The sequence below is a fragment of the Myotis myotis genome, unplaced genomic scaffold (genome assembly GCF_014108235.1).
Source record: "Myotis myotis isolate mMyoMyo1 unplaced genomic scaffold, mMyoMyo1.p scaffold_m19_p_7, whole genome shotgun sequence".
Classification (NCBI taxonomy): domain Eukaryota; kingdom Metazoa; phylum Chordata; class Mammalia; order Chiroptera; family Vespertilionidae; genus Myotis; species Myotis myotis.
The window spans coordinates 14,815,279-14,842,610 of record NW_023416379.1 but is presented as its reverse complement, the minus strand read 5'-3'; the positions used below and the strand labels follow the sequence as shown (position 1 = coordinate 14,842,610).

At 41.9% G+C, this 27,332-nt stretch overlaps 2 protein-coding genes across 5 annotated transcripts in view; one reads left to right on the top strand and one right to left on the bottom strand.

Moving 5' to 3' along the window:
• Positions 1 to 1,707: 1,707 nt before the first annotated feature.
• SERINC1 (serine incorporator 1) lies at positions 1,708 to 26,436 on the top strand. 4 transcript variants are annotated; one of them, XM_036317168.1, is made up of 12 exons: positions 1,754 to 1,860; positions 10,040 to 10,250; positions 11,412 to 11,573; positions 13,089 to 13,374; positions 14,232 to 14,401; positions 19,250 to 19,329; positions 20,077 to 20,214; positions 21,508 to 21,677; positions 21,782 to 21,872; positions 23,128 to 23,272; positions 23,383 to 23,613; positions 24,875 to 26,436. In XM_036317168.1, exons 4-12 carry the CDS (start codon positions 13,366 to 13,368, stop codon positions 25,008 to 25,010), a joined length of 1,170 nt encoding a protein of 389 aa, XP_036173061.1. In that variant the 5' UTR covers positions 1,754 to 1,860; positions 10,040 to 10,250; positions 11,412 to 11,573; positions 13,089 to 13,365; the 3' UTR covers positions 25,011 to 26,436. The 4 variants fall into 4 exon arrangements, with proteins under 4 accessions (XP_036173058.1, XP_036173061.1, XP_036173059.1 ...); XM_036317166.1 differs by lacking the exon at positions 13,089 to 13,374 and having other exon boundaries at positions 1,755 to 1,860; XM_036317167.1 differs by lacking the exon at positions 13,089 to 13,374 and having other exon boundaries at positions 1,767 to 1,860; positions 10,124 to 10,250.
• The window catches only part of HSF2 (heat shock transcription factor 2), a 63,988-nt gene continuing 40,409 nt past the window's right edge, over positions 3,754 to 27,332 (bottom strand). Inside the window, exon 14 of the mRNA XM_036317158.1 lies at positions 3,754 to 3,776. Within this exon, the coding sequence (XP_036173051.1) occupies positions 3,769 to 3,776 (8 nt within the window). The 3' untranslated portion in view covers positions 3,754 to 3,768. The remainder of the gene's footprint in view (positions 3,777 to 27,332) is intronic.

Here is a 27,332-nt window from a genome sequence, read left to right as displayed (position 1 = left end):
GGCCGCCGGCCTCCCCGGAGCGGGTCCGAGTGTCCGGACCGGCTGCGTGGTGGCCGGCGGCGGCGGGCCGAGGGGTGGGGCTGGGCGGCAACCGACCGCGGGGGAGGTCATGGGAGCGGAAGGCCTCACCGCCTGGCTCTTCCCTCCCTTCCCCCGTGGTCGGCTCCCCGCTTGCCCGCGCTGGGGCCGGGGGTCCATGCAGCCCTTGGGGCCCGGTCGGGGGGGCCGGGGCCTGCGTGGGCCAGCCGCTGGGCCCCATGGGGGGGGGGCATCGGCTCCCCAGCCCACGGCGGGAGCCCGGCGTGGGCTGCCACCCGCCCGCTGCCCCCCCGGACCGGGCCCAGTGCAGCAGCGGCGGCAGCGGAGTGGGGCGCGTGCCCTAGCTCGGGGAGGCCGCCATGCTGCAGTGCACCGGCCCCATGGCCGGGCCTGCTCGGAGCGGATGCTGCTCCTCCAGAGCTGGGCCACTCCACCGGCCGCACCCCGTTTGCTGGGCCTGTGCCGCCCAGACGCGCTGGAGTCCCAGTCTGCCCGCAGGCCAGCTGCGGGTGCTGTGCGGGGGGCCATCCTGCCTTGTGGCGAGTTCGAGTGGCAGCAGCAGGAGCCGGGCAAGGACTGCGCCCTCCATCTTGCCTTGGGTCCTCCATCTTGGGACAGAGCCATGTGCGCCTTCCATCTTGCCTTGGGTCCTCCATTTTGGGACGGTACCATGTGCTTCCTCACGGGAAGAAGCCGCTACTAGCCACACCCAGGATTTCTCTGGACTAACCAATAATAATCAAGGGAAGTGCACGCCATCACTATGACCGACTTGCGCCTGGCCAATCAGCAGGGCCCACAGTCCCCTCTCCTGCCCTCACTCCACCCCCCTTTAAAACCCCCTGTCACATCAGGCGTCTCTCTCTCTCGGCCACTGGAGCTTACCGTTGCATTGGTGAGTGTGGCAGGGGAGCCAAACCTAGGTTTGAAATAAATGACTCTTTGCTTTTGCATCGGACTGACTGGCTCCCTGGGGGTCTTGGGAACTTTGAATTCTGGGCACAACACATACAGACAGAAGTGATACACCCAAATGAATGGAAATATCACAATAAAACTTGTCCCAGGCAGTGGGCTGCAGGAATAAACTTAGAGGTAAGGGGGGAGGAGGCACAATAGTGGAAAAAAAACACACCAAAAACGAGAACTAAGTGGAGGTAGGAGGGATGAACATGGAGAAAGATAAATTAATCCTCTCAAATCAGGAAGAGGTTTCTCTAAACGAGGAGGGAAAACAGCCACCACAACCCCAGTTCCACCCTTTACTAACACTCAAATAAAAAGTAAGTAAAGGTGAGTCTTCCTCACATTGCCTTCTTAATTTGAGAAGCTACAGTCCGCCCTGCATTAGCCAGACGCTATCAACCTGGGGCATTATTATTATTAATAATTTTAAAATCTATTTTTATTGATTTTAGAGAGAGGGAGAGGGAGAGATAGAAACATCATGTAAGGGAATCCCTCTACCGGGGATGGGAGTGGAGCCCCGACCTTTCAGTCTACCGGCCGACGCGCTACCCACTGAGCAAGCTGGCCAGGGCTCGGGCCGGGAATTAGAACGCTCCCCTGGGAAGAGTCGGCCGGGTCCCAGGGTTGCGCATGCGCAGCCTCAGCACCGCGCCCTTCCCGGCCTCCCCCACCCCGCGCGGCAGAGGACGTGATGCCGGGAGGGCGGGGCGCTCTGCGCCGGAAGTGGCTCGCAGATCGTAAATAAGCCCGCAAAACCGGGCGAGGCGCTGTCTCCATTTTGTTGGCATTTGCCGTCCCGGCGACGCGTCGGCCATGGGGAGCGTCCTGGGGCTGTGCTCCATGGCGAGCTGGGTAAGGCGGCGTGGGCGGCCTCCGGGGGCCGGCGTGGGGGGCGGGGGAAGGGATTTGGGGGCCGCGGGAGGACCGGCGGGGACGTGGCGCCCCTCCCAGCAGGGAGCGCCTGCCTCCCCGTTTCCCTCGCTCTTTCCCCGGGTCACTCCGACTCGGCGTCGGGCCCGGGTGGCCGCGGGGGACAGCGGAGATGGGAGGGCGACTCCGATGGAGCAGTGCAGCGAGCTGAGCCCCCCCCCCCCGCCCCCGTCTTTGTGGAAGGCCGCTCCCCGTTCCTCCAGGCCCCCTTCCGTCGCTTTCCTGTCTGCCCGGGCCCTGGGCCCTGGGCCCTCGCCGCGCAGACCCGAGGCCCTTCCCGCCCGAGCGCTCCGTCTCCGCGCCCCCCTCCCCGCATCCCTGCCCGCGCCCCCCTCCCCGCCCCCCTGCCCGCGCCCCCGGACTGCGGCACCGCCCTCCCCGGGCCGCCCGCCTCTTTGTTCTGCGCTCAGGCGGAGCTGCCCGCCATCGGGGCAGCCAGGCTGTGATGATGGCACAGGAATAGCGTTTTGAAATAAGTAGCCCTATCGTGCGACGCAGTCCTATCATGCGGCCGGGCCCTGTAGGAAGAAATGGCTCTACGTGCTTCCCAGGCGACTTGGGCATCTGGAAAAGCGGCCCGTTCTGCAGGGTTCAGCGCCCTGCGTCTTTTGACGCCGAGCATGCCGGTGTCACCTGAAATTTATTATGCGCACTCTGCGTTTTGATGAGGTAGCGTTAAGAACAAAACCATTTTTTATTTTAATGGCAAGATTTCTTGATCTGGGTGGTACAAATAAACTTTAGTTTAAAATAACCACACTCTCCCAAATAAAAAGTAAAACATTGATATTACAGTTAATAAGGATATTTGTAGTTTGGGGTGAGATATTTGGATTCAAATCATGTTTCTTTAATCTATGAGCTCTAATTTCCACTTCTAACAATTGCTTGTCTGACTTCTCAGATTACTTCATTATCTACATTAGCATTTTATTTTGCATTTTCCCCCCAAAAAGTTCTTAATATGGCTTGAATTATAAATGTTAAATTGTAATAAAACAGTAAGTGGAGGTTGTAACTCCAACTCAGGTCGTTCTTGTAATTGGACAGGGAAACTAGGTATATGTATTTTTAATCTGAGTTACGGAATTTACTTGCATTTGTTGACTTTTATACGAGAAAAATATTTAGTGTAATAAATAAAATGTATTACAAAATAATAAATGATTATTATAAGACTGGGTTTTTTTTGGTGGGGGGGGGATATAGTGTAATTTGGTTCACAAAGTTAGATTTTGTCCAGTTATCAAGTGGGCATTTTTTGTATTTAGTAAAGCTTTAAAAGGAGGGGTAGATGTTTTCCATTTTGTTCTCTCCCAGATCAGTGATGAGCAAACTTGACCTAAAGGACAATTACAGGTTACAGAAAAAAGTTTTAAGGATTCCTTATGTGAATGTGTTTTAAGTCAGAAAGATAGCAGTTTTAGTGAACAATGTGGGGAAAATGATATTCCTATATATGTTTTTAAAATTCAGTTTTCCACCTTTATTGACTACAAACAATACTGTGATAGAATTGATAACTGCCTTTCCAAGGTACATAGGAAAGAGAGAGACAAAGAGGCAGTTTTCTTATCTTCTAGTGATTAGATCTCTGGCAGATGAAGAAGTTAGGTGGCCAAGGTTATTCATGGTTCCAGGTTATTGTGGCCAGTCAGTCTAGGAATGTATTCTACAGTATGCAGTTCCGATCATCTCGTCCCTTTCCTTCCTGGTGCCCTTGTCTCTCTCTTCCTGAAGAGTTGTAGTTGCAGTTCCACAGCAGTTAAAGGAGAATTTGCCTTTGAATATACACACCCATTTCTTCCGTAGTCTTAACAGTCAGTATGCTCATTTACCTAGAGGTTTTGACAAATTTAAAATTTATTCAAATTTTAAAAATATTCACGTCATTAAATTAGATCAGTTAAGTAAAAATCCCTTTTTCATTCTACTGGTGTTTCTAAAGGGAACATGAATAAATTCATATATTCAGCCTGCCATCTTTAACCAGAATCCCTCTGTATTACTTTTTTATATGTGGCCATTATGTTTTATGACCATAATGGCCACAGTTGCTTAGTTTTTGCATTAAACTAGTCATTGTTAAAGTGTGTTCCTAGACCCAGTAGCATCACCAGACTGGGAAACTTATTGGAAACATTGTCTAAGGCTCAGCATCCTGTTTTAATAATCCCTCTCCACCTAAGTGAATTCAAAGCTAAAAAGCATACCTTTTTACCATGGCTTCTCCCCAATTTTTGAAAAACTTTAATGTCATCTAATTAACCAAATTTTGTCATACAAAATTTTCAAAAAGGATCATGGATGCTGTAATCCCTGAATTCTTCATATTTAAAAATGTCTGTTAAATTCTTGAGAGACATTGTGGATTGGTATAATGTACCGTTAACCCCGAACAAGGGGGGATGGTTAGGGGCACTGACCCCCATGCAGTTGAAAATCCAAGTATGACTTTGATTCCCCTAAAACTTAACTACCCTTGGTATCTGAAGGGGTTTGGTTCCAGGACCCCTGCAGATACCAAACTTGATGGGTGCTCAAGTCCCCTGTATAAAATGTGAGTAAATACATGTAGTCAGCCCTTCCCATCCTTGGACTCCCAGCTGCAGATTAAAAATAGTATCAGGTACTTATTGAAAAGAATCCACATATGTGGACCAACACAGATCAAACCCATGTTGTTCAAGGGCCAACTGTACACTAATAAGTACTTTTTTCATGTGCTTATTGGCTATCCATATATTTTCTTTTTTTTCTAATTAAGTTTGATAATTCCTTATATTATGGATATAAATGAGTTATCAGGTACTTGATTTGTAAATATTACCTTTAAGTCTGTGGCTTGTCTTTGCATTCTCTTAATGCTGCCTTTTAAAGATAAGTTCTTAATGATGAGGCCCAATTTATCAATTTTCTTTTTTTGTGGGTCACACTTAATTTTGATAAGCATTTTGTAAGTCCTTTGGGATCTCCATGTAGAGGATTATGTGTGAATGGAGGCACTTTTATTTCTTACTTTCCAGTGTATATATTTTGCCTTTCTTTTTCTTGCCTTGTTATATTGGCTAGGACCTCCAGTGTGAAGTTGAATTCAAGTGGTGAGAACAGTTATCCTTGCCTTGTTTTGGATCTTAGGGGAAATCATTCAAATTTTCACTATGAAGTTTGGATGGCTATGAATTTTTCGTAAATGCTCTTTATCAAGTTGAGGATATGCTACTCTTTGTTAGATGAAAGCTGTATTTGTTTATCATGGAAACTGAATTTTGTAAAATATTTTTTTCTAAAATATTTTTTCTGTATCCATTGAGATGATCATTGTGTGTGTGTGTGTGTGTCTGTCTGTCTGTTTAGTCTGTTAATGTGAATTGCATTGGTCAGTTTTCAAATGCGTTTCCCTACTACATCCCATCTGATCAGTGTGTTATCATTTTTATATACTTTTGTTAAAGATTATGTTTTAGAATAGTTGTAGTTTCACAGAAATATTGAAAGGAAGATACAGAGATTTCTCATATATTCCCTGTCCCCATGCATATATAGCACTCCTGATTATCAACATTTTTTACCAGGGTGGTACATTTTTTACAATTAATGAACTTACATTGACAGTTTATAATCATCCAAAGTCTGTAGTTTACATAAGGGTTAACATTTGCTGTTGGACATTCTGTGGGTTTTGGGCAAATATATAATGACATATATCCACCATTATAGGAGCATACAAAATAGATATATTGCCCTAAAAATCCTCCTTGACTTGCCTATTCATCCCTTCACCTACTCCCAACCCCTGATTTTTTTTTTTTTACTGTCTCCTGTTTTTTCCCTTTTCTTGAATATCATACAGTGGCAATCATATAGTATGTAGTCTTTTCAGATTGGTTTCTCTTATTTAGTAATATCCTCTTAAGATTTCTTCATGTCTTTTCATGGCTTGATAGTATTTTTTTTTAGCACTGATTAATATTCCGTTGTCTGGATGTGCCACATTTTATTTGTTCATTTCCTTACTGAAGTACATCTTGGTTACTTTCAAGTTTGGGCAATTATGAATAAAGCTGCTATAAACATAGGTATGGGAGGCTAGTTCAATGGAAAATCAATTAATGTAATCCATCACATCAGCAAGTTTTTAAAAGTCACATGATCATGTCAGTAGATGCAGAAAACACATTTGACAAAATTCATACCCTTGTTCATGAGGAAAACTCCCAGTAAATTAGAAGTAGAGGGAACTTCTTCAACATGATAAAGAATATCAACAAAATCCCTACAGCTAACATTATACTTAATGGTAAGAAACTAAAATCTTTCTCAGTAGAATCAGGTGCAAGGCAAGAATGTTTCCTCTCACCACTTCTTTTTAACATTGTCCTGGAAGTTCTAGCTAGTGCAATACGACAAGAAAAGGAAATCCTATCTAATAAAAGAGAAACATGGTAATTGGCGTACAACCGCTACCCTTCCCATTGGCTAATCAGGGAAATATGCAAATTAACTGCCAGCCAAGATGGCGGCCGGCAGCCAGGCAGCTTGAAACTAACATGAGGCTTGCTTGCTTCAGTGACGGAGGACTCCAACATTCCCCGCCTGCTGCTGCAGGCCTCTGAGCTGCAAGCAACTATGTAACAAACAGAAGCTAAACAAAACCCCAGAAACCTGCTTTAGTCCACCAGGCTTCAGCCAGCAGGATCGCAACATTGTAAGCAAAGGCCAGAAACCTACTTTCAGCAGCGGAGGCCTAAGAGCCAGAGCCAAGCCTCAAAGCTAAAGCTGGCCCAGAATAAAAAAAAAAAAAAGAAAAGAAAAAAAGGAGCAGTTGGGAGCTTCAGTCACCCCCAGCCTGAAAACAGCCCTCAGCTCCTCACCCAGACTGGCCAGGCACCCCAGTGGGGACCCCCACCCTGAAGGGTGTGTGACCAGCTGCAAACAGCCATCATCCCCTCACCCAGGCTGGCCAGGCACCCCAGTGGGGACCCCCACCCTGATCCAGGACACCCTTCAGGGCAAACCAGCTGGCACCCACCCATGCACCAGGCCTCTACCCTATATAGTAAAAGGGTAATATGCCTCCCAGCACAAGGATCAGTGGAGCCGCGAGGCCTTCCGGCACTGGGATCAGAGTGACAGGGGGCAGCGCCCCAACCCCCTGATCGCCCTGTGGCTCTGTGTGTGACAGGTTGCGGCGCCCCAACCCCCCCCCCCCCCCCCCACGGGCCCTGCTCTGTGTGTGATGGGGTAGAGCCATAACCTCCCCCATCGGCCCTGCCCTGAGTGTGAGAGTGGCGGCACCCCAACCCCCTGATCGGCCCTGCTCTGTGGGTGATAGAGGGCGGCGCCCCAACCCCCTGATGGGCCCTGCTCTGTGCGTGACAGGGGGCTGCACCCCAACCCCCTGATTGGCCCTGCTCTGTGCGTGACAGGGTACAGAGCCCCAACCCCCCTGATGGGCCCTGCTCTGTGAGTGACAGGGGGTGGCGCTGCAACCTCCCCATTAACCCTACCTTGAGTGTGACAGGGGATGGTGCCCCAACCTCCCGATCGCCCTGCTCTGTGTATGACAGGGGGCGGCACCCCAACTCCCCAATCGGCCCTGCTCTGAGCCCGACCAGGGGCTGCACCTAGGGATTGGGCCTGCCTCTGCCACCCGGGAGCAGGCCTAAGCCAGCAGGTCGTTATCTCCCAAGGGTTCCAGACTGCGAGAGGGCACAGGCCAGGCGGAGGAACCCCCCCTTCCCCCCGAGTGCACAAAAATTTGTGCACTGGGCCTCTAGTAAAAGATAAAAGGTATACAGATTCACAGGTGACATTATCATCTATGAAGAAAATCCAAAAGAATCGAGATAAAAAACCGGATCTCCTAAGCAATCATAGCAAGGTTGCAGTATATCAGGCTAATATATAAAAGTATATCACTTTTCTATATACCAGCAATTAAAATGTGGTATTTGAAATTAAAAACGCAGTACCATTTACATTAGCATCCAAAAAAACTCCCCAAAACTGAAATACTTAGGTATAAATCTTGTAAGTACTTAGATACTTGCAAGATCAATATAAGGAAAACTACAAAACTCTGATGAGCAAAGTTTAAATGGACAGATACTCCATGTTCATCCTATCTAATAAAAGAGAAACATGGTAATTGGCGTACGACCGCTACCCTTCCCATTGGCTAATCAGCGAGATATGCAAATTAACTGTCAGCCAAGATGGCCGCCGGCAGCCAGGCAGCTTGAAACTAACATGAGGCTTGCTTGCTTCAGTGACGGAGGACTCCAATGTTCCCCGCCTGCCTTGCAGGCCTCTGAGCCCGCAGTTTCAAACTAACAAATATAGACGCTAAACAAAACCCCAGAAACCAGCTTTCAGCCGGCTGGGATCTCAGAGCTGGAGTTGATACAGAGTTTCGATGATAGAACTGAAACAAACCAGATACCTGCTTTCAGGAGCGGAGGCCTAAGAGCTGGAGCCTCAGAGCTAAAGCTGGCCCAGAATTAAAAAAAAGAAAAAAAGGAGCAGTTGGGAGCTTCAGTCCCAGCCTGAAAACAGCCCTCAGCCCCTCCCCGAGACTGGCCAGGCACCTCAGTGGGGACCCCCACCCTGAAGGGTGTGTGACCAGCTGCAAACAGCCATCATCCCCTCATCCAAGCTGGCCAGGCACCCCAGTGGGGACCCCCACCCTGATCCAGGACACCCTTCAGGGCAAACCAGCCAGCCCCCACCATGCACCAGGCCTCTATCCTATATAGTAAAAGGGTAATATGCCTCCCAGCACTGGGATCAGCGGAGCTGAGAGGCCTCCCGGCACCTGGATTAGCGTGACAGGGGGCAGCACCCAAACCCCCTGATCGCCCTGCGGCTGTGTGTGTGACAGGGTGCGGCACCCCAACCCCCTGATCGCCCTGTGGCTCTGTGTGTGACGGGGCGGGACCACAACCTCCCTATCGTCCCTGCTCTGTTCATGACAGGTGAAGACGCCCCAACCCCCTGATCGGCCCTGCTCTGTGCCTGATAGGGGGGAGCTCCCCAAACCCCTGATCACCCTGCGGCTCTGTGTGTGACAGGGTGCGACGCCCCAACCCCCTCACCCCACGGGCCCTGCTCTGTGACGGGGTAGAGCCATAACCTCCCCATCAGCCCTGCCCTGAGTGTGAGAGTGGCGGCGCCCCCACCCCCTGATCGGCCCTGCTCTGTGGGTGATAGAGGGCGGTGCCCCAACCCCCTGATCCGCCCTGCTGTGTGTGACAGGGCTTTGCTCCAACTCCCCTATCGGCCCTACTTTGTGAGTGACAGGGGGGAGCTCCTCAACCCCCTGATGGGCCCTGCTCTGTGCGTGACAGGGGGGGAGCTCCCCCACCCCCTGATCGGCCCTGCTCTGTGTTTGACAGGGTACGGAGCCCCAACCCCCCTGAAGGGCCCTGCTCTGTGCATGACAGGGGGTGAGCGCCCCAACCCCCTGATTGGCCCTGCTCTGTGCGTGACGGGGTGGCGCCACAACCTCCCCATCGACCCTGCCTTGAGTGTGACGGGGCAGTTCCCCAACCCCCCAATTGGCCCTACCCTGAGTGTGACTGAGGGTGGCATCGCAACCTCCCAATCTGCCCTGCTCTGTGCATGACGGGGCGGCGCCCCAACTCCCCAATCGGCCCTGCTCTGAGCCCAACCAGGGGCTGCACCTAGGGATTGGGCCTGCCCTCTGCCACCTGGGAGCAGGCCTAAGCCAGCAGGTCGTTATCTCCCAAGGGGTCCTAGACTGCGAGAGGGCACAGGCCGGGCTGAGGGACCCTCCCCTGCCCCCCCCCCCCCCCAGTGCACAAATTTTTGTGCACCAGGCCTCTAGTAGATTAATAAGATTCGTTGTTAAGATGTCAGTTTCTCAAAAATGAGAGCGTCGGCCTGCGGACTGAGGGGTCCCAGGTTCGATTCCGGTCAAGGGCATGTACCTGGGTTGCGGGCACATCCCCAGTGGGGGATGTGCAGGAGGCAGCTGATTGATTCTTCTCTCTCATTGATGTTTCTAACTCTCTATCTCTCTCCCTTCCTCTCTGTAAAAAATCAATAAAATATATATTTTTTAAAAAATGATCTATAGGTTTAGTGCAATCCCAGTCAAAATCCCAGTAAGTTATTGTTTGGATATTGACAAATTGATTCTAATGCTTATATGGAGATACAGAAGACTCAGAACAGCCAACTCAGTATTGAAAACCAAAGCTGGAGGAGTGACACTACCCGACTACATGACTTAGTATAAAACTGTAGCAGTAATCAAGACAGTGTGGTATTGGCAAAAGAAGAGACAGGTAAGTGGAACAGAATAGAGAGCCCAGAAATAGACCCATGTAAATATAGTCAACTGATACTGAATACAAGTGGTGAGAACAGGTATACTTGCCTTGAGAGAATCAGTAGGAAGCACTTCTGTTAAAAAAAAATACTCTTGGGCTTTATTCTTGGACATAGGTGAGTTACTTGAAGATAATTTGATCTTTTTGATATTTGCTTTTATACTTTAAGTGAGACTGGAGTGGCCTTTAACTTATGGCTGATTTTTTCCCCAGTAACAAGGATTTTTCTTTCTAGCTGGTGGGAATACCAACTCCTCTTCCTGCCCGTCTTCCCATGGGTAATTTATTCAAATGTATGCACCAATCGGTGCTCTCCTGAAGACTCAACTTGAAGCCTCTGCAGATCTCCAGGGCTTATTTTGTGTAGTTTTCTCTAGGATTTTGCCCAGTGAAGCTGTCTTCATTTCCCTGAACTCTCAACTCAGACTGCTGGTCTCAGCCTGCATCCCATGCCCTGCACTGGAAACTCCCCCCAGGCAGAAAGATGGGCCAATCATAGAGCTCATATTTCCTCTCTTAGAAATTACTATCCTGCATTGCCTCTTGTTAATTATCTGAAAGTCATTGTTTCATTTATTTTTTTCCCCTGATTAAGGCACTGTTTCTCTATGTTGGCCTGAGTTTATGTGCAGTTACCTTAGAGAGAGTTAGCTGGCCTCATTTCATTTATCTTATTTTGCCTAATTATCACTACCACCAAATCAGAAGAGAGAAAAGATAAGGACACCAATTTACTTCTTTTCCTCTGGAGTATTTGAGACTTCTCAGAATTTTGTGAATTCACTAGTGTGATTTCTGGGGAGCTGGAGATGGGCTTGTAATCATGAATATTTCATCCCCGTCCTGTCGTCCCCCCCCCCCCTTTTTTTTTTTTAGCTAAACATTGATTGCTGCTGTTGATTTTCTCCCTTCATTGTTTTAACTGATTTTATTAATTTTGCTTGACACGGGGGCAAGCACTTTTATGTTAGACTTTGTTCAATCTTTACCCAGATGATACTAAGTATCCCTTGGTAATTACCTTAACTTCAGTTCTTTTTCCTTTTTGAATGGATAGAATGTAAATTTCCCCTCTGTCATTTTAAACTAGACTTATTTTTAATATTCTTTCCTCAGATACCATGTTTGTGTGGCAGTGCCCCGTGTTTGCTGTGCCGATGCTGCCCTAGTGGAAACAACTCCACTATAACTAGGCTGATCTATGTATTCTTCTTGTTTGTTGGAGTGTGTGTAGCTTGTGTAATGTTAATACCGGGAATGGAAGAACAACTGAATAAGGTCAGTATTTTTTTAAAAAAATTAACTGAATCTATAGTGTGTGTATGCATGAAACTGATTTTCTTTTTTTGTATTGGAAGCAGAATAATGTACAAAGTAAGATAATACATAACCTCAATTTTAATTGCTCATAATCTTAGGAAAAACAGACAATATAGGCATCTTAATAAATTCTGTGGTGGTGATATAGAAAATGTGCTATGCTAATAAGAGAAAATAAGTAATTCTAACCAAATAAATGCCAATTTCAGTGGGTGTCAAGGAAAAGGGGCCATTCTGAGAATGAGTAGAACTTTTATATTCAGAGATTGAAAAATAGGAAGCTGAATGAAGATAAAGAGCTTTTTGAACCTAGTATGTATGTATGCTTTAGGAAGATCCATCTGATAATTAGGATAGAAGTCAAGCAGTTACGTGTGGAGGCTGTTGCAGTGATGTAATAAGTGAGTGTATAGAGGTTCTGAAACAGACTGATTGTAGAAATGATGAATCTGGATTTAAATATTGGCAGTGATAGGATTATAAGTAATAGCAAGATTCTGGTCTTAGACAACTGGCATGAAACTGTTGCTGTTAACCCAGAAAAAAGTAATAAGAAGAAAGGGTGTTATATTTTTAAGATTTTTTTCGTGAAGTCAGGTTGTAAAAAGCGATGAGGAAAATACAATTTATTATAGTTTGTGGCATGTTGACTTGGGAGTACTGAACTACATATGTAAAGAGAGAGAGAGAGAATCAGTAGGAAGTAGAAAATATGAGTATGTAACTTAAAAAAGAAAGGGGGTTCGTAGAGAAAAGGGAACCTCTGGAGAAACAGTGAAAAAAGGAAGAACCAAGAGAATGTCCTGTTGTGCAGTCTTCAGAAAGAGAGTATTGGACAACGAGTTCATGAGTTGAAAAAGCAGTTTCTTCAGTGTTGGGGCTAGAGGGGAATGGGAGGGGAATCAGTAGGCCATGAGGAAACATATCCAGTGTGTATAAAATGTTGATTTGAAGAATTTTATAGTGAAGATGGTGGTCTTAGCAGGAAACTGAGTTAAGGAAAGGATTTTTTAGAATGGGGAGATTTAATAATTTTTATTTTGAGAGTAGTCCAAGATAAGAGATCTCATCTGTGTGTGAGAAAGAGGGAGAGGGAGAAGTGATCAAGAAAGGAGATACAGAAGTTAGCTGCCTTCCAAAGCAAGGTGAATGATAATAGAACATTTGATGCTGAAAGAGAATATTTATGTCAGAGAACCTCCATTTCAAAGCATATAGTTGTATGCTTGGGGTTGGCTTTGGGGTGAGGAAAAAATGGTAAAAGTTTGGATAATTAGATTATTATGATTTTTGAAAGTAGCTAGTATCATAGCTGGATGCTCAGTTAATGTCATTCTAAATCCTGGGTATAATAAGCAAACCAAGAGATGTTCATATGATTTGTAATGGATCCAGTTGACAGTGGTTATAGTAGTTTAGTTAGTGGATGTTAGTTCTTATCACCAAATATTTCTACTTCTCTGCTTTCCGAAGGTCATCAAAGATTTGCATTTCCTAGAGTATTTGTGATATGTAGGGTCATGTCCCTAGTACTGGTCAGTGAGTTGTGAGTGGATGTGATACACCTCAGCTTCTACTTGCTGATGCAAGATCTCCTTTCCTATTACAACATGTGCAACATTTGAGATGGCTTCTCCAGCAGCCTGGATTCCTGAGTTGACTGCACGTGAGCAGGAAATATACCTTTGCTGTTTTAAGCTGATACTTTGGGGTTGTTTCTGTATGTACCAGCTTAACCTGACTAATATATATGGCTGAAGTAAGTTGATGGAAATCGGCCTAGTGGCGTACAACTCTAAGGGAGAGGGATATTTAAGGGTGCTAATGAGTACATGTTGCAAGTAATTATGGGTCAGTACATATTGCCATAAAGTTTAAATTGGGTTGGAAAGGTAGGATTTAAACCAGACCAAGAAAGAGCTTATTAACTGTGTAGAAACTAGCAAAAGGAAGTAGTGCCTTCTTAGCTTAAATGTGATTTTAAATTCTCATGTATACAAATAGTGTGTATAGCTCTGAGGACTACTCCCATTTATTTCACTTAAATTTTTATTTATTTGTTTATTTTGGTATTCTGATTCCAATGTGTCTTTTGGAAATGGTCATCAGTCTTTTTCAAGATTCTAAGTTAAAAAATAAAATCACTGCCAACGATTATGTTATTTTGAATTTATTCATTATCAGAAATAACAGTTGTTATTTACATAGCATTGTTTTTAAAAAGCCATCAGCATTCTCTTTAGGGTTTAAAAACTGACTCAGTTGCTCTGTAATTCTTTAAACTTTTATTGATTTTGTTTTTCTCTTTTCCTATATAGGTAATTTAGTATATCACAGCAGAATACAAGTTTTAAAAAATTCAGAATAAGTCTGCAAGTCAAAATAAATATTATCTTTAGGATTTGCACTTATAGTTTATCATGTGCTCACATAAAGTGAAAAATGAATTAAACTTTTATCTATAAAAATGTTCCAGACTTACCTTGATTACATATTCAGCATTAACTGAAAAGCAAACTTTAATTTTCTAAATTTTTACTTAAAATACTTGATTATACAATTTTTATTTTTACTTGAAAAAATTCTAGATCACAAATTCTTGTTTTGTTGTATTAGATTCCTGGATTTTGTGAGAATGAGAAAGGTGTCGTCCCTTGTAATATTCTGGTTGGCTACAAAGCTGTATACCGTCTGTGCTTTGGCTTGGCTATGTTCTATCTTCTCCTCTCTCTATTGATGATCAAAGTGAAGAGCAGCAGTGATCCTAGAGCTGCAATACACAATGGGTAAGTTTTTTAACGTAGTCAAATGCTGTTTAATGATGAGCTACATTCTGAGAAATGTATTGTTAGGCGATTTCATCTTTGTGTGAACGGCAAACATCATAGAGTGCACGTACACAAACCTGTATGGTATAGTCTGCTACACAACTAAGCTGTATGATGTAGCCTATTACCGTAGGCTATAAACCTGTATAGCATGTTACTGTACTTATTCATACTGTAGGCAGTTGTACATAATGTTAGAATTTGTGTATTTAAACAAATGTAAACAAACAGTACAGCAAAAGTATGGTATAAAAGATTAAAAAATGGTACAATTAATCATGAATGTAGTTTGGAGGACTGGAGTTGCTCAAGGTGTCGGAGTGAGTAGTGAGTGAATGTGAAGGCCTAGGACAGTACTGTAGATAAACTATGAATACTGTACACTTAGGCTGCACTGAATGTAAAATAACACGAGATTAAATCAAACATGAGATAAAATGGTGCAATCAAGAGACATGGTAAACATGAGAGATATGAGGCTGCTGCTGGCATAACACAACATACTGTTTTATAGGAAAACTTGTTTTTGTAAATAAGAAAGACTACAGTCTAAAATAATAAGTATAGCATTCCCTGAAACTAATATAATATTGTATTTCAACTATAATTGAAAAATACATTCTTAAAAAGTACATTATAGTAAATACTAGAGGCCTGGTGCACAAAATTTGTGCACGGGTAGAGTCCCTAGGCTTGGCTGGCAATCAGGGCTGATCTGTGGGGCAACCGGCAGGGTGATGGGGGGCCCCTGCTGGCACCCGACTTGGCTGGCCTGGGCCCTGCAGGCTGAGGGCAGCTCCTGCGTTGCGCATCTTCCCCCTGGTGGTCAGTGCATGTCATAGTGACCAGTCATTCCACTGGTCGTTCTGCTGTTTGGTCAATTTGCATATTAGGCTTTTATTATATAGGATATAAGCCAGTAATAGTTCTCTGTTAGCATTATCTAGTTTATGTGCTGTACATGATTGTATGTGCTGTACTTTTATACGACTGACAGCATAATAGTTTTGTTTACACCAGCATTGCCACAAACATGTGAGTAAGGTGTTGCACTACAATATTACCTCAGCTATAACATTATTAGGTCATATGAATTTTTCTGCTCCATTATGATCTTATGGAACCATTGTCATATAGGTTGTTGGTCTGTTGGTGACCTGAATGTTGTTACGTGATGCATGACTGTAAACTTCAATATAAAAGTCTGGGTAGCCTGTTGCCAGTAATTTTGAATCTGTCTAAATAACATTAAAGCCAAATAAACAATTTATAGAATATTTTGTTAGTTGTGAATGACAAAGTAAAAATATCCTCTTGTCTACTTGAGAATGTCAGACTTTGGAAACATAAATGTAAGCCTTCAGTCATTTATTGTTATAATCTCTGATACATAATGTTTTATATTTTCATCTTAAACGAAGTCACCACTTTTGTGACTAGTAATGAGCAGCTTATTCTTTTTTCTCTTCCTTGCCTTTGGTGTGTACTTTACATAAAGTAGAACTCAGTTCCCTAGACATACAATGCAGCCAAAATGAAAAACTTTATTCTTAAACACAGTGATTGATTACTTTTCTAAATGTTTGGTTGTACTGAACAACCTAGAAGGAAACTTCAGGGTCCCTTTTATTAGTCTTCTATAATATAGAACACCATTTCTGGTACTCTGTTTGAAAATGTTAAATTTTATCTCTTTTTGCCCCCCTTAAGTTAAAAAAATTTTTTTTGAGTATTTGCTATTGCTTATTTACTTATCAGGGAAATTAGTCTATAGTTTTCTTTTCTTGAGGTTAGGGTGGCATGCAGGCACTGACTGGGCTGGGCCTTGAGCTGGCGGTGAGCTAGCTGGTCGTGGCCTCGGTGACGAGGCTTCCCCTGTGCCAGCTGGGGCTCTGCGGAGCAGATGGCGGCTGTGCCCTGACTGCCAGCGGGGTAGGAAACCTTGTGGACCCACCCACCCCTACGCAGGGTGGATGCGGCCACAGCGGCGATGGATGTCCTACTGGAAGGGAACTTCTTGCTTTCTCTTCTGCCTCTGATGCAGAATTTGATGCTGTGGTTGGATATTTCGAGGACATTATTATGGAGTTCCAGTTATGACAGAAACATTATGGACAACTACTACCAGGAGTTGGAAGACACAGAAGAGAATAAACTGGCCTACATGCCTATTTTTAATGAATATGTTTCTTTGATAGAAAAGTATATTGATGAAGAGCAGCTGGAGCGGATTCCTGGATATAACATGGCAGCTTTCACAACAACTTTATAGCACCATAAAGATGAAGTGGCTGACGACATATTTGACATGCTACCAACATTAACCGATTTTCTGGCTTTTAAAGAAATATTTCTGGACTACAGAGCAGAAGAAGAAGGCTGGGGACTGGATTTACACAATGGTTTAGTGGTAACTTCATTGTGCAAATCATCCTCTGCTGGCTTTCCAGAACAATCTGTGGTGCTATGTCCCACCTCCAGGCAATGAGATTGTTCTGGAGAGCAAGTAGCCAAATATACTGAGAGAGGCGTCGGCTAATGACAGAAGAATACATCGTGGAAAGACTAGCTCTGTTCTGCAACTCTTCATTAATGTTAAGTATTGATGGGTCACAAAAACTACCTGACTTTTCCTGGGACCTAGTTATCCTGAAGACCCTTGTGTGTCCGCAGCCACCTCTCCCAGGGGCTTTGAGTCTCAGGCTCCTCTGGAGCAAGCCCACATCCTGCATTCCCCCTGGGCGCCTTCCACAGCATACACGGTGGCGTGTCAGCAACCACCATCACCAGCCCTCTTTGTTCCAGAAGGCTTTGCATGAGTATTGTGCACTCAGCTTTTTATATGCATTAAAGTTTCAGTTCTCAGTGGAGTTTTTGACTTGAGAAATGTTTATGTGGATGTTCCTGAAGCCAAGTGCCTGCGTTGAGATTTCTGGAGCTCCTGTTATCACAGCTACTCTTGGCTGGGAATCAACTGAGCAGAGATGTTCTTGACCTAAATGCTACATGTGAAAACCAATTCCTAGTCTTATATTTGCAGTCCTTGTATCATTATGTCTTCTGCTGGTCCTAATGAAGTCCCACTGTTTCCAGAAATCTCTCAAGCATTTTTGAAAAAAAAAAAATTTTTTTTTATAGATGAATACTCAGCCTACCCTAGTAGTTACAATCTTGGAACTTCCATGATTACTCCCTTAAAGAAGTATTACTGTGTGCTTTTTAAAAATATTTTTTTATCGATTTCCGAAAGGGAGAGGGAAAGAGAGAAATAGAAACATCAATGATGAGAATTATTGATTGGCTGCCTCTTATACATCCCACACTGGAGATCCATCCCACCACCTGGGCATGTGCCCTGACCAGGAATCGAACTGTGACCTCCTCGTTCATAGGTCGACGCTCAGCACTGAGCCATGCAGGCCAGGCTGTGCTGTGTGCTTTTTAAAGCAAAAATGCGCCCTAACCGGTTTGGCTCAGTGGATAGAGCGTCGGCCTGCGGACTGAAGGGTCCCAGGTTCGATTCCACTCAAGGGCATGTACCTTGGTTGTGGGCACATCCCCAGTGGGGGGTGGGTAGGAGGCAGCTTATCGATGTTTCTCTCTCGTCGATGTTTCTACCTCTCCCTCTCCCTTCCTCTCTGTAAAAAATCAATAAAATATATTTAAAGAAAAAAAAAGCAAAAATGCTTTTTTTTTTTTTAAATTTTGGCACTCCTGTTTTACTGGGCACTGGTGAATGTGTGCTTATGCTGAAATATAGTAACAGGTATTCTTATAGCATGTGAAATGTTTGTGCAGATTTGCTTATAACCCTTTCTGTATAAATCAGTTCTTTGTTAGGTATTCCTTTAGGGTAGGGACTCTGCAATTCTTTCTTCTTGTCAAAACCTTTCTACTAAGACAGTGTTCCACTGGTCTAGTTCAGCATGAGTTGAAATAGCAAACAGTTCACTGGTCATCTGTCTGCTTTGATTTAGTATATTGGCTTAAGTAAAAATAAGAATCTGTACTGACTTTTCACTTGGCTGTTCTGGTTTTAAAAGATGAGCTACAGACTATGTGTTTTTGTACAGTTAACGGTGCTTACTACTTTTGTACTGTGAGTTAAAAGAACAACATCAAAGGCCCTGGCCAGGTAGCTCAGTTGGTTTAGAGCAGGGGTCCTCAAACTACGGCCCGCGGGCCGCATGCAAATACAAATATTGTATTTGTTCCCGTTTTGTTTTTTTACTTCAAAATAAGATATGTGCAGTGTGCATAGGAATTTGTTCATAGTTTTTTTTTAAACTATAGTCCGGCCCTCCAACGGTCTGAGGGACAGTGAACTGGCCCCCTGTTTAAAAAGTTTGAGGACCCCTGGTTTAGAGCTTGTCCTGATACACACCAGGTTGCAGGTTTTATCTTGGGTCAGGGCAAAATGAGAAGCAACTAATGAATACAAACATAAGTGAAACAACAAATGTTTCTCTCTCAAAAATCAATCAATAAAAAAACCCAGTTGTATAATGTACATTATATTTTCACATATTATTGCACTTATTACATAAAATAAACCTGTGAAATGGAACTGGGTCTCATTTTATTGTAATGAATTAAATATAAAAATATTTTCCTTAAAATTGTCCTAAAGCAGTGTACATAGTAGTCTTCACTTCTCATTCTCTGGATATCATCAGAAAAAAATAGAACAGTAACATGAAGTATAGCTATTCTTCAAGGTGCTTTTAAAATATTTTATAGATGACATTATTTATTGAATGACTTGTTTATTAATAAAAAAATCATATTTCCTATTCTTTTATTTAGATTCTGGTTCTTTAAATTTTCTGCAGCAATAGCAATTATTATTGGGGCTTTCTTCATTCCAGAAGGAACTTTTACAACTGGTAAGAAATATATATTTTTAAAATTGTATGATATTGATATTTTTTAAAGAAAGTTAAAGAATTGCCTGGAACTATAACTGTTTGTTTCTTTGTTTTGTTTTCCTTTTCTCCCAGTTGGCAAAATCAAAGCATTTATGTAAAACTAGAGGCCCAGTGCACGAATTTCGTGCGGGAGGGGCGGGGGTGGTGGTGTCCCCCTCAGCCCAGCTTGCACCCTCTCACAATCCGGGACCGCTGGCTCCTGCCTGCTTTCCTGATCGCCCCTAACTGCCCCTCCTGCCAGCCTGATCACTCCTAACCTGCCTCTGCCCGCTGGCCTGATCGCCCCTAACTGCCCCCACTGCCGGCCTGGTTGCCCCCAACTGCCCCCGCTCCCCCCCACCCCCGCCGGCCTAACTGCCCCCCCCCCCCTTGCTGGCCTGGTTGCTCCCAATTACCCCCCCCCCCCCCCCCCCCCCCCCCCCGTCCTTGCTGGCCTGGCTGCCCCTCACAGCTCCCCCCGCCCCCGCTGGCCTGGTCGCCCCACGCAGCCTGCTGTTAAGTCATTTGGTCGTCCCTCACTAACCCCCTTGCCGGCCTGGTCGGCCCACGCAGCCTGCTGTTTGGTCGTTACTGTAAGGGTGCCCTGGCCAATTTGCATATTACCCTTTTATTAGTATAGATTGTATTTCCCCTTTTGTGTATTGCGATAGTGACAAATAATAAAAACTGAATCAGCCACTTATTAGTATGTTTTTTTTCTTTCAGTGTGGTTTTATGTAGGCATGGCAGGTGCCTTTTGTTTCATCCTCATACAGCTTGTCTTACTTATTGATTTTGCCCATTCATGGAATGAATCATGGGTTGAAAAAATGGAAGAAGGAAACTCAAGATGTTGGTATGCAGGTAAGTTTTTGTCTCACAGAATAGCTTCAAGATAGCTTAATTTTGAAGATGGGAGCAGTATGAAGTTACCTCAAAAAAGTAAAAATGGAACTAACTGCCTTATGACCCAGCAATTCCACTTCTGGGAATTTATCTGAAGAAACCCAAAATACTAATTCAAAAGCATATACGCACCTCTATGTTCATTGCAGTGTTATTTACAATAGCCAAGATTTGGAAGCAGCCCAAGTGTCCATCAGTAGATGAGTGGATAAAAAAACTGTGGTACATTTACACAATAGAATATTACTTGGCTGTACAAAGGAAGAAAATTTTACTCTTTGGGACAACATAGATGGATCTGGAGACCATTATGCTAAGTGAAATAAGCCAATCAGAGAAAGAGAAGTACTATAGTATGGTTTCACTCGTGTAATGTAATGAACAAACTGAACTAGCAAGCAGACATCTCTGATGGGTGGGTGAAGGATGCTAGGGGAAGAGGGATTGAGCAAAAAAAATTAAAAAAGAGAGAAAGAACTCATGGACACAGCCAACAGTGTGGTGATTGTGGGGGGTAGAGTGGAAGAGGCTATAGGGGATAAATGGTGATGGGGGAACATAAAGATTAAAAAAATACCTTAAGTAATATTCCCCTTCTAGTTATTTTTTTCTGTATTTTGAAAATAATTTTTAGCGAAAGTTACTGTTTTATAAGGTCTGTAATATAGTTAGCACTTTTTTTTTTTTTGGTCTGACCCCACTGGTCTATAGCAGGTACACTGCCACAGTGGAGCAGACAGTTAAAAAAAAAAAATTTTTTTTTTTTTTTTCAGAGAGGAAGGGAGAGGGAGAGAAACATCAATGGTGAGAGAGAATCATTGATCAGCTCCCTCCTGCACAACCCCACACAGGATCGAGCCTGCAACCTGGGCATGCGCCCTGACCTGGAATCGAACCGTGACCTCCTGGTTCATAGGTTGATGCTCAACCACTGAGCGACACTGGCTGGGCTAGTTATCACTCTTTCAAAACCATCATATTTGCTCAACCACTAAGCCACACTGGCCAGGCTAGTTATCACTCTTTAAAAACAATCATATTAGTATGTTACTAACTTGAAAACCATAATAGCAGTGAGCTATATGTAAAGAGTGTAAGATTATTCTGTAATAAAGTTCAGGATAGTATTTCCTCCTTTCATAGCCTGCATAATGCTCACAATTTTAGTTGCTTAAATATAAGTAAAACAAGGTTAGGCAGTTTCTAGTATTTGTGATAAAATCTAATTGTCCAATTATATTTCTTCCACAGCTTTGTTATCAGCTACAGCTCTGAATTATCTGCTGTCTTTAGTTGCTATCATCCTGTTCTTTGTTTACTATACTCATCCAGCCAGTTGTTCAGAAAACAAAGCATTCATCAGTGTCAACATGCTCCTCTGCCTTGGTGCTTCTATAATGTCTATACTGCCAAAAATCCAAGTATGCTCTTTATATAATTAGTTTGTATGAAACTTCTACTTTGCTGAGTTTTTCTAAATCTTAGATGATCTTAGAACATTTATATCCATTGCTTATTTTTGTAGGAATCACAACCAAGATCTGGTTTATTACAGTCTTCAGTGATTACAGTCTACACAATGTATTTGACATGGTCTGCTATGACCAATGAACCAGGTATGTTTTGTTTGCTTGGGTTTATTTTTTTTAAGCAATCCTGCAACTTTTATTTTTTCCAGAGATGGTCATTTTGTGAAATTAAGCTATTTAAAGATGAAGACAAATGCATGATTTCACTCACACATGGAATGTAAAAACAACAAAAGAACAAACTCATAGAGACAGACAACAGATTGGTGGTTACCAGAGGGCAAGGAGTGTTAGAGGAAGGGCGAACTGGGTAAAGGGGATCAACTATTATGGTGGGTTGCGAAGACAGTTATTCCTAGAGGAATAGAGTATGGAAATGATACCATTTCCATGTTTGATGTATTGCTACATACTTTTTAGTTTCTTTCACTAACAGAATTATAAGAAATTACATGAACATGACAAGAAATATACCTAATTTGCACAGTGCATATGATAAATAGGAAGAAATAAGATATGGATTTAGTTGAAGAAGCAAAATATTAATTCCGTTGTAGACAGTACAGTTTATTTTCACTGAAGATTTTTTTTATCTATTACTACCTTGCAAGTGAATATAATTGAGCTTTGTAATAAATCTCTTTATAGGTCAGTTACATTGCATTTCATGGGAATAGAAGCCAATATATGTCATTTGAGGTAAAAAAAATGGTTGAGGAATTACTGTTTTCTGAAAAAAAACAAACATTTTGTAAACTTCACTGAATACTTTACCAACTCTAATTTTATCTTAGAAGAGTTAATAAACTGAATAAGCATCAGGTCATGATGGCTTAATGTATTGGCACAAAGCATTTGCTAGCATTCTAATAATTGGTATTATGTGTAAGCTATTTCTTTTATAACAATGTACTTTGACAGATTGGTAAACTTCATAGTCACTATTGGTATATCACAATATAGAGTAAAAAGCCAGTGAACTTTGGTGTAAAACACCTGAATTCCTAAGTCAGCTAGAGATTCATTTATACTTTGAGAGCTTACTAATATTTTTCAGCTCTGCTTGAGGTTGAAAATGAAATTATCTAACTTTTCCAAGCACTGCTATAAAATTAACAATATAAAACTTGGAAGGTTTCATTATTAATATAAATACAATGTCTTAAAGTATTTTTTGCCCTTTTTCAGAAAACCTTTTTGAATTTGTAAGGGTATAGAGAATTAAAAAGAACAATTATACCTTGAAAAATAATGTTTTAACTGTTCTAACAAATTAACTCAGATTGGTGGTGGGTACTAAATTGAATATTCAATTAGGTTATAACCTTAATTTACATTGCAGAAACAAATTGCAACCCAAGTCTGCTAAGCATAATTGGGTACAATACAACAAGAATTGTCCCAAAGGAGGGAGAGTCTGTCCAGTGGTGGCACGCTCAAGGAATTATAGGACTAATCCTCTTTTTATTGTGTGTGTTTTATTCAAGGTAAGAAAAATTACGGAATTTTTTTAGACAAGAAGTCTATAGATATTCATTTATAAATCATTTTTTAATGCCCTTTTTCTTCTCTCTTCCTAAACTGTCTTTCCATTCAGCATCCGTACTTCGAACAATAGTCAGGTAAATAAACTGACTCTAACAAGTGATGAATCAACATTAATAGAAGATGGTGGACCCAGAAATGATGGATCACTTGAGGATGGAGATGATGCTCACCGAGCTGTAGATAATGAAAGGGATGGTGTCACTTACAGTTACTCCTTCTTTCACTTCATGCTTTTCCTGGCTTCCCTTTATATCATGATGACCCTTACCAACTGGTACAGGTACATATGTTTTGTTAAACTTTGCATGTGGAAATTCTGATAGCTTTTTCTTAATTCCATTGCAAAATATGGTCTGAAGTACTTTTTATCCTTCAATGTATTTCAAAACTATCGCAAAATGAATATTGAGATTAGTGTGTGAAATGTACTTTACTTCCGTGCTTTTGTGATAACATTGAAATACTTCCAAATCTTGTAGATTAAAATATTATCTTTATTAAACTAGTATTTCCTATAGAAATACATGTTGGTAGTTTATCCAATAGCTTGTTATTTTTTAAATTCCCGACAAAATACAGTAAAAGATATGTCTTCTGGCTTGTTCAAACTTTGTCATTAAGGCTTTAAAATTGAAGTGTGAATACATTAATGTAGATGGTTCCATAGGACTTCTTCAAAACTAATTTATGCTTTTTTTTAATTCATAAATCATTTTCTGATGAGAGGAAGGTAGCAATTTATATTATTTTTGAAAATTCAAATTTTGTCCAAATGATTACTGAAAGATTTGATCTAAGATTCAAGGTGAACTATATATTTTGGGCAGTTGTGTTTTTAATAATTTTTAATGCATTAATACCTTTAACTTGTAATAAGACTTTAAATACCAGCAAAAAAAATGAGAAAAAAATTACTCTGCTTCATTTCTTTGAGAGCAGCCTTTATTGGCACTTACTATTAAAAAATGAACATTTAAAAAAATTTCTACAGTGCAACATATTAAGTGTAAGAATCCACATAGTTCTCAGTAATTCACAGCTTTGGCTCGCAGGTAATAAGAGTAAATTTAAAAGACTTTAGATCAAAGTATACTTGCTATGTTTCATTAACACAAAAATCAGCTAGGTTTGGGATGTATATCCTTCCCAGTCTTAAATCTTAGAGGGGGATGAGGGAGGAGTGAGTTCCCCATATGTGCTTTGAACATATACAGGATTGATATGTCTTCTGTGTTATAACATCTTACTTAGCTAGAGGTTTTGCTCCATTTCTCTGCTGTCATAACCACTAAGCTAGAAATACACAGAAAGCCTGTTATGTAAAAAACTACTTTAGATGCCTGTCTTTTACTCCTTTAAAGAAAATTATTGCTTTTTAGCTTCACATTATTAAAGTTAGTACGGAAAGCAAGGCAACAGATTAGTCAGCAACTATAGGATCTGTTATCACTAACTGTATACAAACAACACTTCTGAAATAATGAGGTAGCTTGATGGCTGACCATTCAATACCTCTCCTTTTTGTTTTCTTTCAATTTCAGGTATGAGCCTTCTCATGAGATGAAGAGTCAGTGGACAGCTGTCTGGGTGAAAATCTCTTCGAGTTGGATCGGCCTCGTACTCTATGTTTGGACACTGGTGGCACCACTTGTTCTTACAAATCGTGATTTTGACTGAACAGGACTTCCGGCATGAAAGTCCCAGTTTGATCATTGCTTATTGGAAATTAATAGTGTTTCCAACTTTCGTAAAGTTGTGTATGTGTGTGCTTCCCATACAACTTCTCCAGTGTTCTGGCATGAGATTTTGCTGCTTGCCATTTTATTCATTGTATTCTTGCCAAGTGCATTGATAGGTGTGTTAGAATGAATCACAGAGGTTTTATGAGTATGGTGGAAAGTTAGGGAAAGTGGACATTAGGTTCATCTTGTTCTGTACCTGTGAAAATAATAGTAAAAAGAAAACTTGACAATTTTAAATTTTGTTAGAACTGAAGCTGTATCTTAGAAAGTATAAAAGGAAGTGGCTGCCTTTTGAAATACTTGATGCCTTGCCTTACAGGAGATTGCAAAGAATGTGGGCTATTTAAAAATTATGTAAACAAGTCACTTAAATGGCAGTTGTCTGAAAAATCTTTTCAGGTTTTTCCATTATATAAATATAGGAAACTTATACAGGTGGGGAGTGTTTGAGGGACAATAATGTAGGTTATGATGAAGATTGAGATTTCAAAGAAAGATTGGTGGTGAGCATTAAATTAAATACTCACTTAGGTTCTATCTTCCTTGGGTAGAGATGGCCTTCCACACCAACAGTGAACCTTGTTTTGGTCATTGTAAACATGTGCGAAAGTAAGGGGTTAATGGAGATGCTGGGAACTCTGAAGGATGTAGACAAAGGTTTTGAAAAGGATAATCATGAATTAGAAGGAAGTTGGTGAAAATCTCCTTGAAAGTTCATTTTGAAAATCAAAGGTGTTAAACTTTTGACAGGACAACAAGAAACTGCAAATACTAGGCTTCAGTAGATACTTTGACAAAATCTAGTCCAATCCTCCTGTTTTAAAAATGAAGCAACTGAGGCACAGACTTAACTCAGATAGCTAATTAGTGGCAAAGCTGGGAAGTCCTAAGCCAAAATAGCTGACATTCAAAACTTAATTCTATTAACAAAAAACAAAAAGAAAACACATTACAGATTTTACACCTGAGTACTGGTAGGTAATTTATGTGATGTGGATTGCTGGTGTCCAGCTTGCCTTCTACTTTTAAACTGAGGTCACGAGAATGATAGAATGCTGTACAATAAACTGCTTATAGTATACTATACAGTTCAAAAAGTGTTTAAAATGCTTTTGTATCTGCTGCCACCTAATTAATATGTATAGGTTATTATAATCTTAAAAGTCAAGCAGTATAACAGCCAATTAGAAACTTAGTTACTTGTGTCATTAGTGAGTATATTAATCTATATTTACTTCTTTTAATGTTTATTAATTTAAATGAAATACAATTCAACTTAATCCCCCTTTATTCTGTATTGATATTGTGTTCCATGATTTGACTGACTGTATTCTCTCTCTAAATAAATGAATTAAGAGAAATGCGTGGTGTATTAATTCTTTATCAGCTCAAATTTAGGTGACTTTAATACTCAGACCTGTGTTCCTCCTGTGTACAAAAGAACCTGGCACTAGAGCAGTGATGGCGAATCTTTTGAGCTCGGCATGTCAGCATTTTGAAAAACCCTAACTTAACTCTGGTGCCGTGTCACATATAGAAATTTTTTGGTATTTGCAACCATAGTAAAACAAAGACATTTTTAAAAAAATTTATTTTATTGATTTTTTACAGAGAAGAAGGGAGAGGGATAGAGAGCCAGAAACATTGGAGAGAGAGATCGATCAGCTGCCTCCTGCACGCCCCCCAGTGGGGACGTGCCCGCAACCAAGGTACATGCCCTTGACCGGAATCGAACCTGGGACCCCTGAGTCCACAGGCTGACGCTCTATCCACTGAGCCAAACCGATCTGGCACAAAGACATATTTTTGATATTTTATATATTTAAATGCCATTTAACAAAAATCAACCAAAAAAATGAGTTCATAGGTTCGCCATCACTGCACTACAGGGTTAACTGACCATTTTCTCTCCTGAAAAATTGTTTTAAAGGTGATATTTACTCTTTTTGTCCTCTGAAAGTAACCCCTACCATTAGATCTCAAAGGTGATTAAAGTTGGGTTCTCCTGAAGAACTTTTAGGTGGAGCAGCTTAGTTTGGAGAATATTTTTAATTCTCTTGAAAATTCTTAATTCTCTTGAAAATTCTATACTTGCTGTATCCTCCAGGCATTTTTTTTCCTAAGTTGCCATTTGATGATTCTTTCTCTTATTCTTAGGGTAGTATTTTTTAAGTCCTTTGCTAAAAAAATAAAATGCTCTATTCCATATGAATTAGAAGTTTTATTACATTTTATTCAATAACTCATTTGAAATGGT

Excerpts from the sequence above, each read along its gene's own strand:
- SERINC1 (XM_036317165.1), top strand. The coding sequence starts at position 1,822 with ATGGGGAGCGTCCTGGGGCTGTGCTCCATGGCGAGCTGG. Across the intron at positions 21,873-23,127 it reads TGCTATGACCAATGAACCAG|AAACAAATTGCAACCCAAGT; the intron begins GTATGTTTTGTT and ends TTTACATTGCAG. Across the intron at positions 23,273-23,382 it reads TTGTGTGTGTTTTATTCAAG|CATCCGTACTTCGAACAATA; the intron begins GTAAGAAAAATT and ends CTTTCCATTCAG.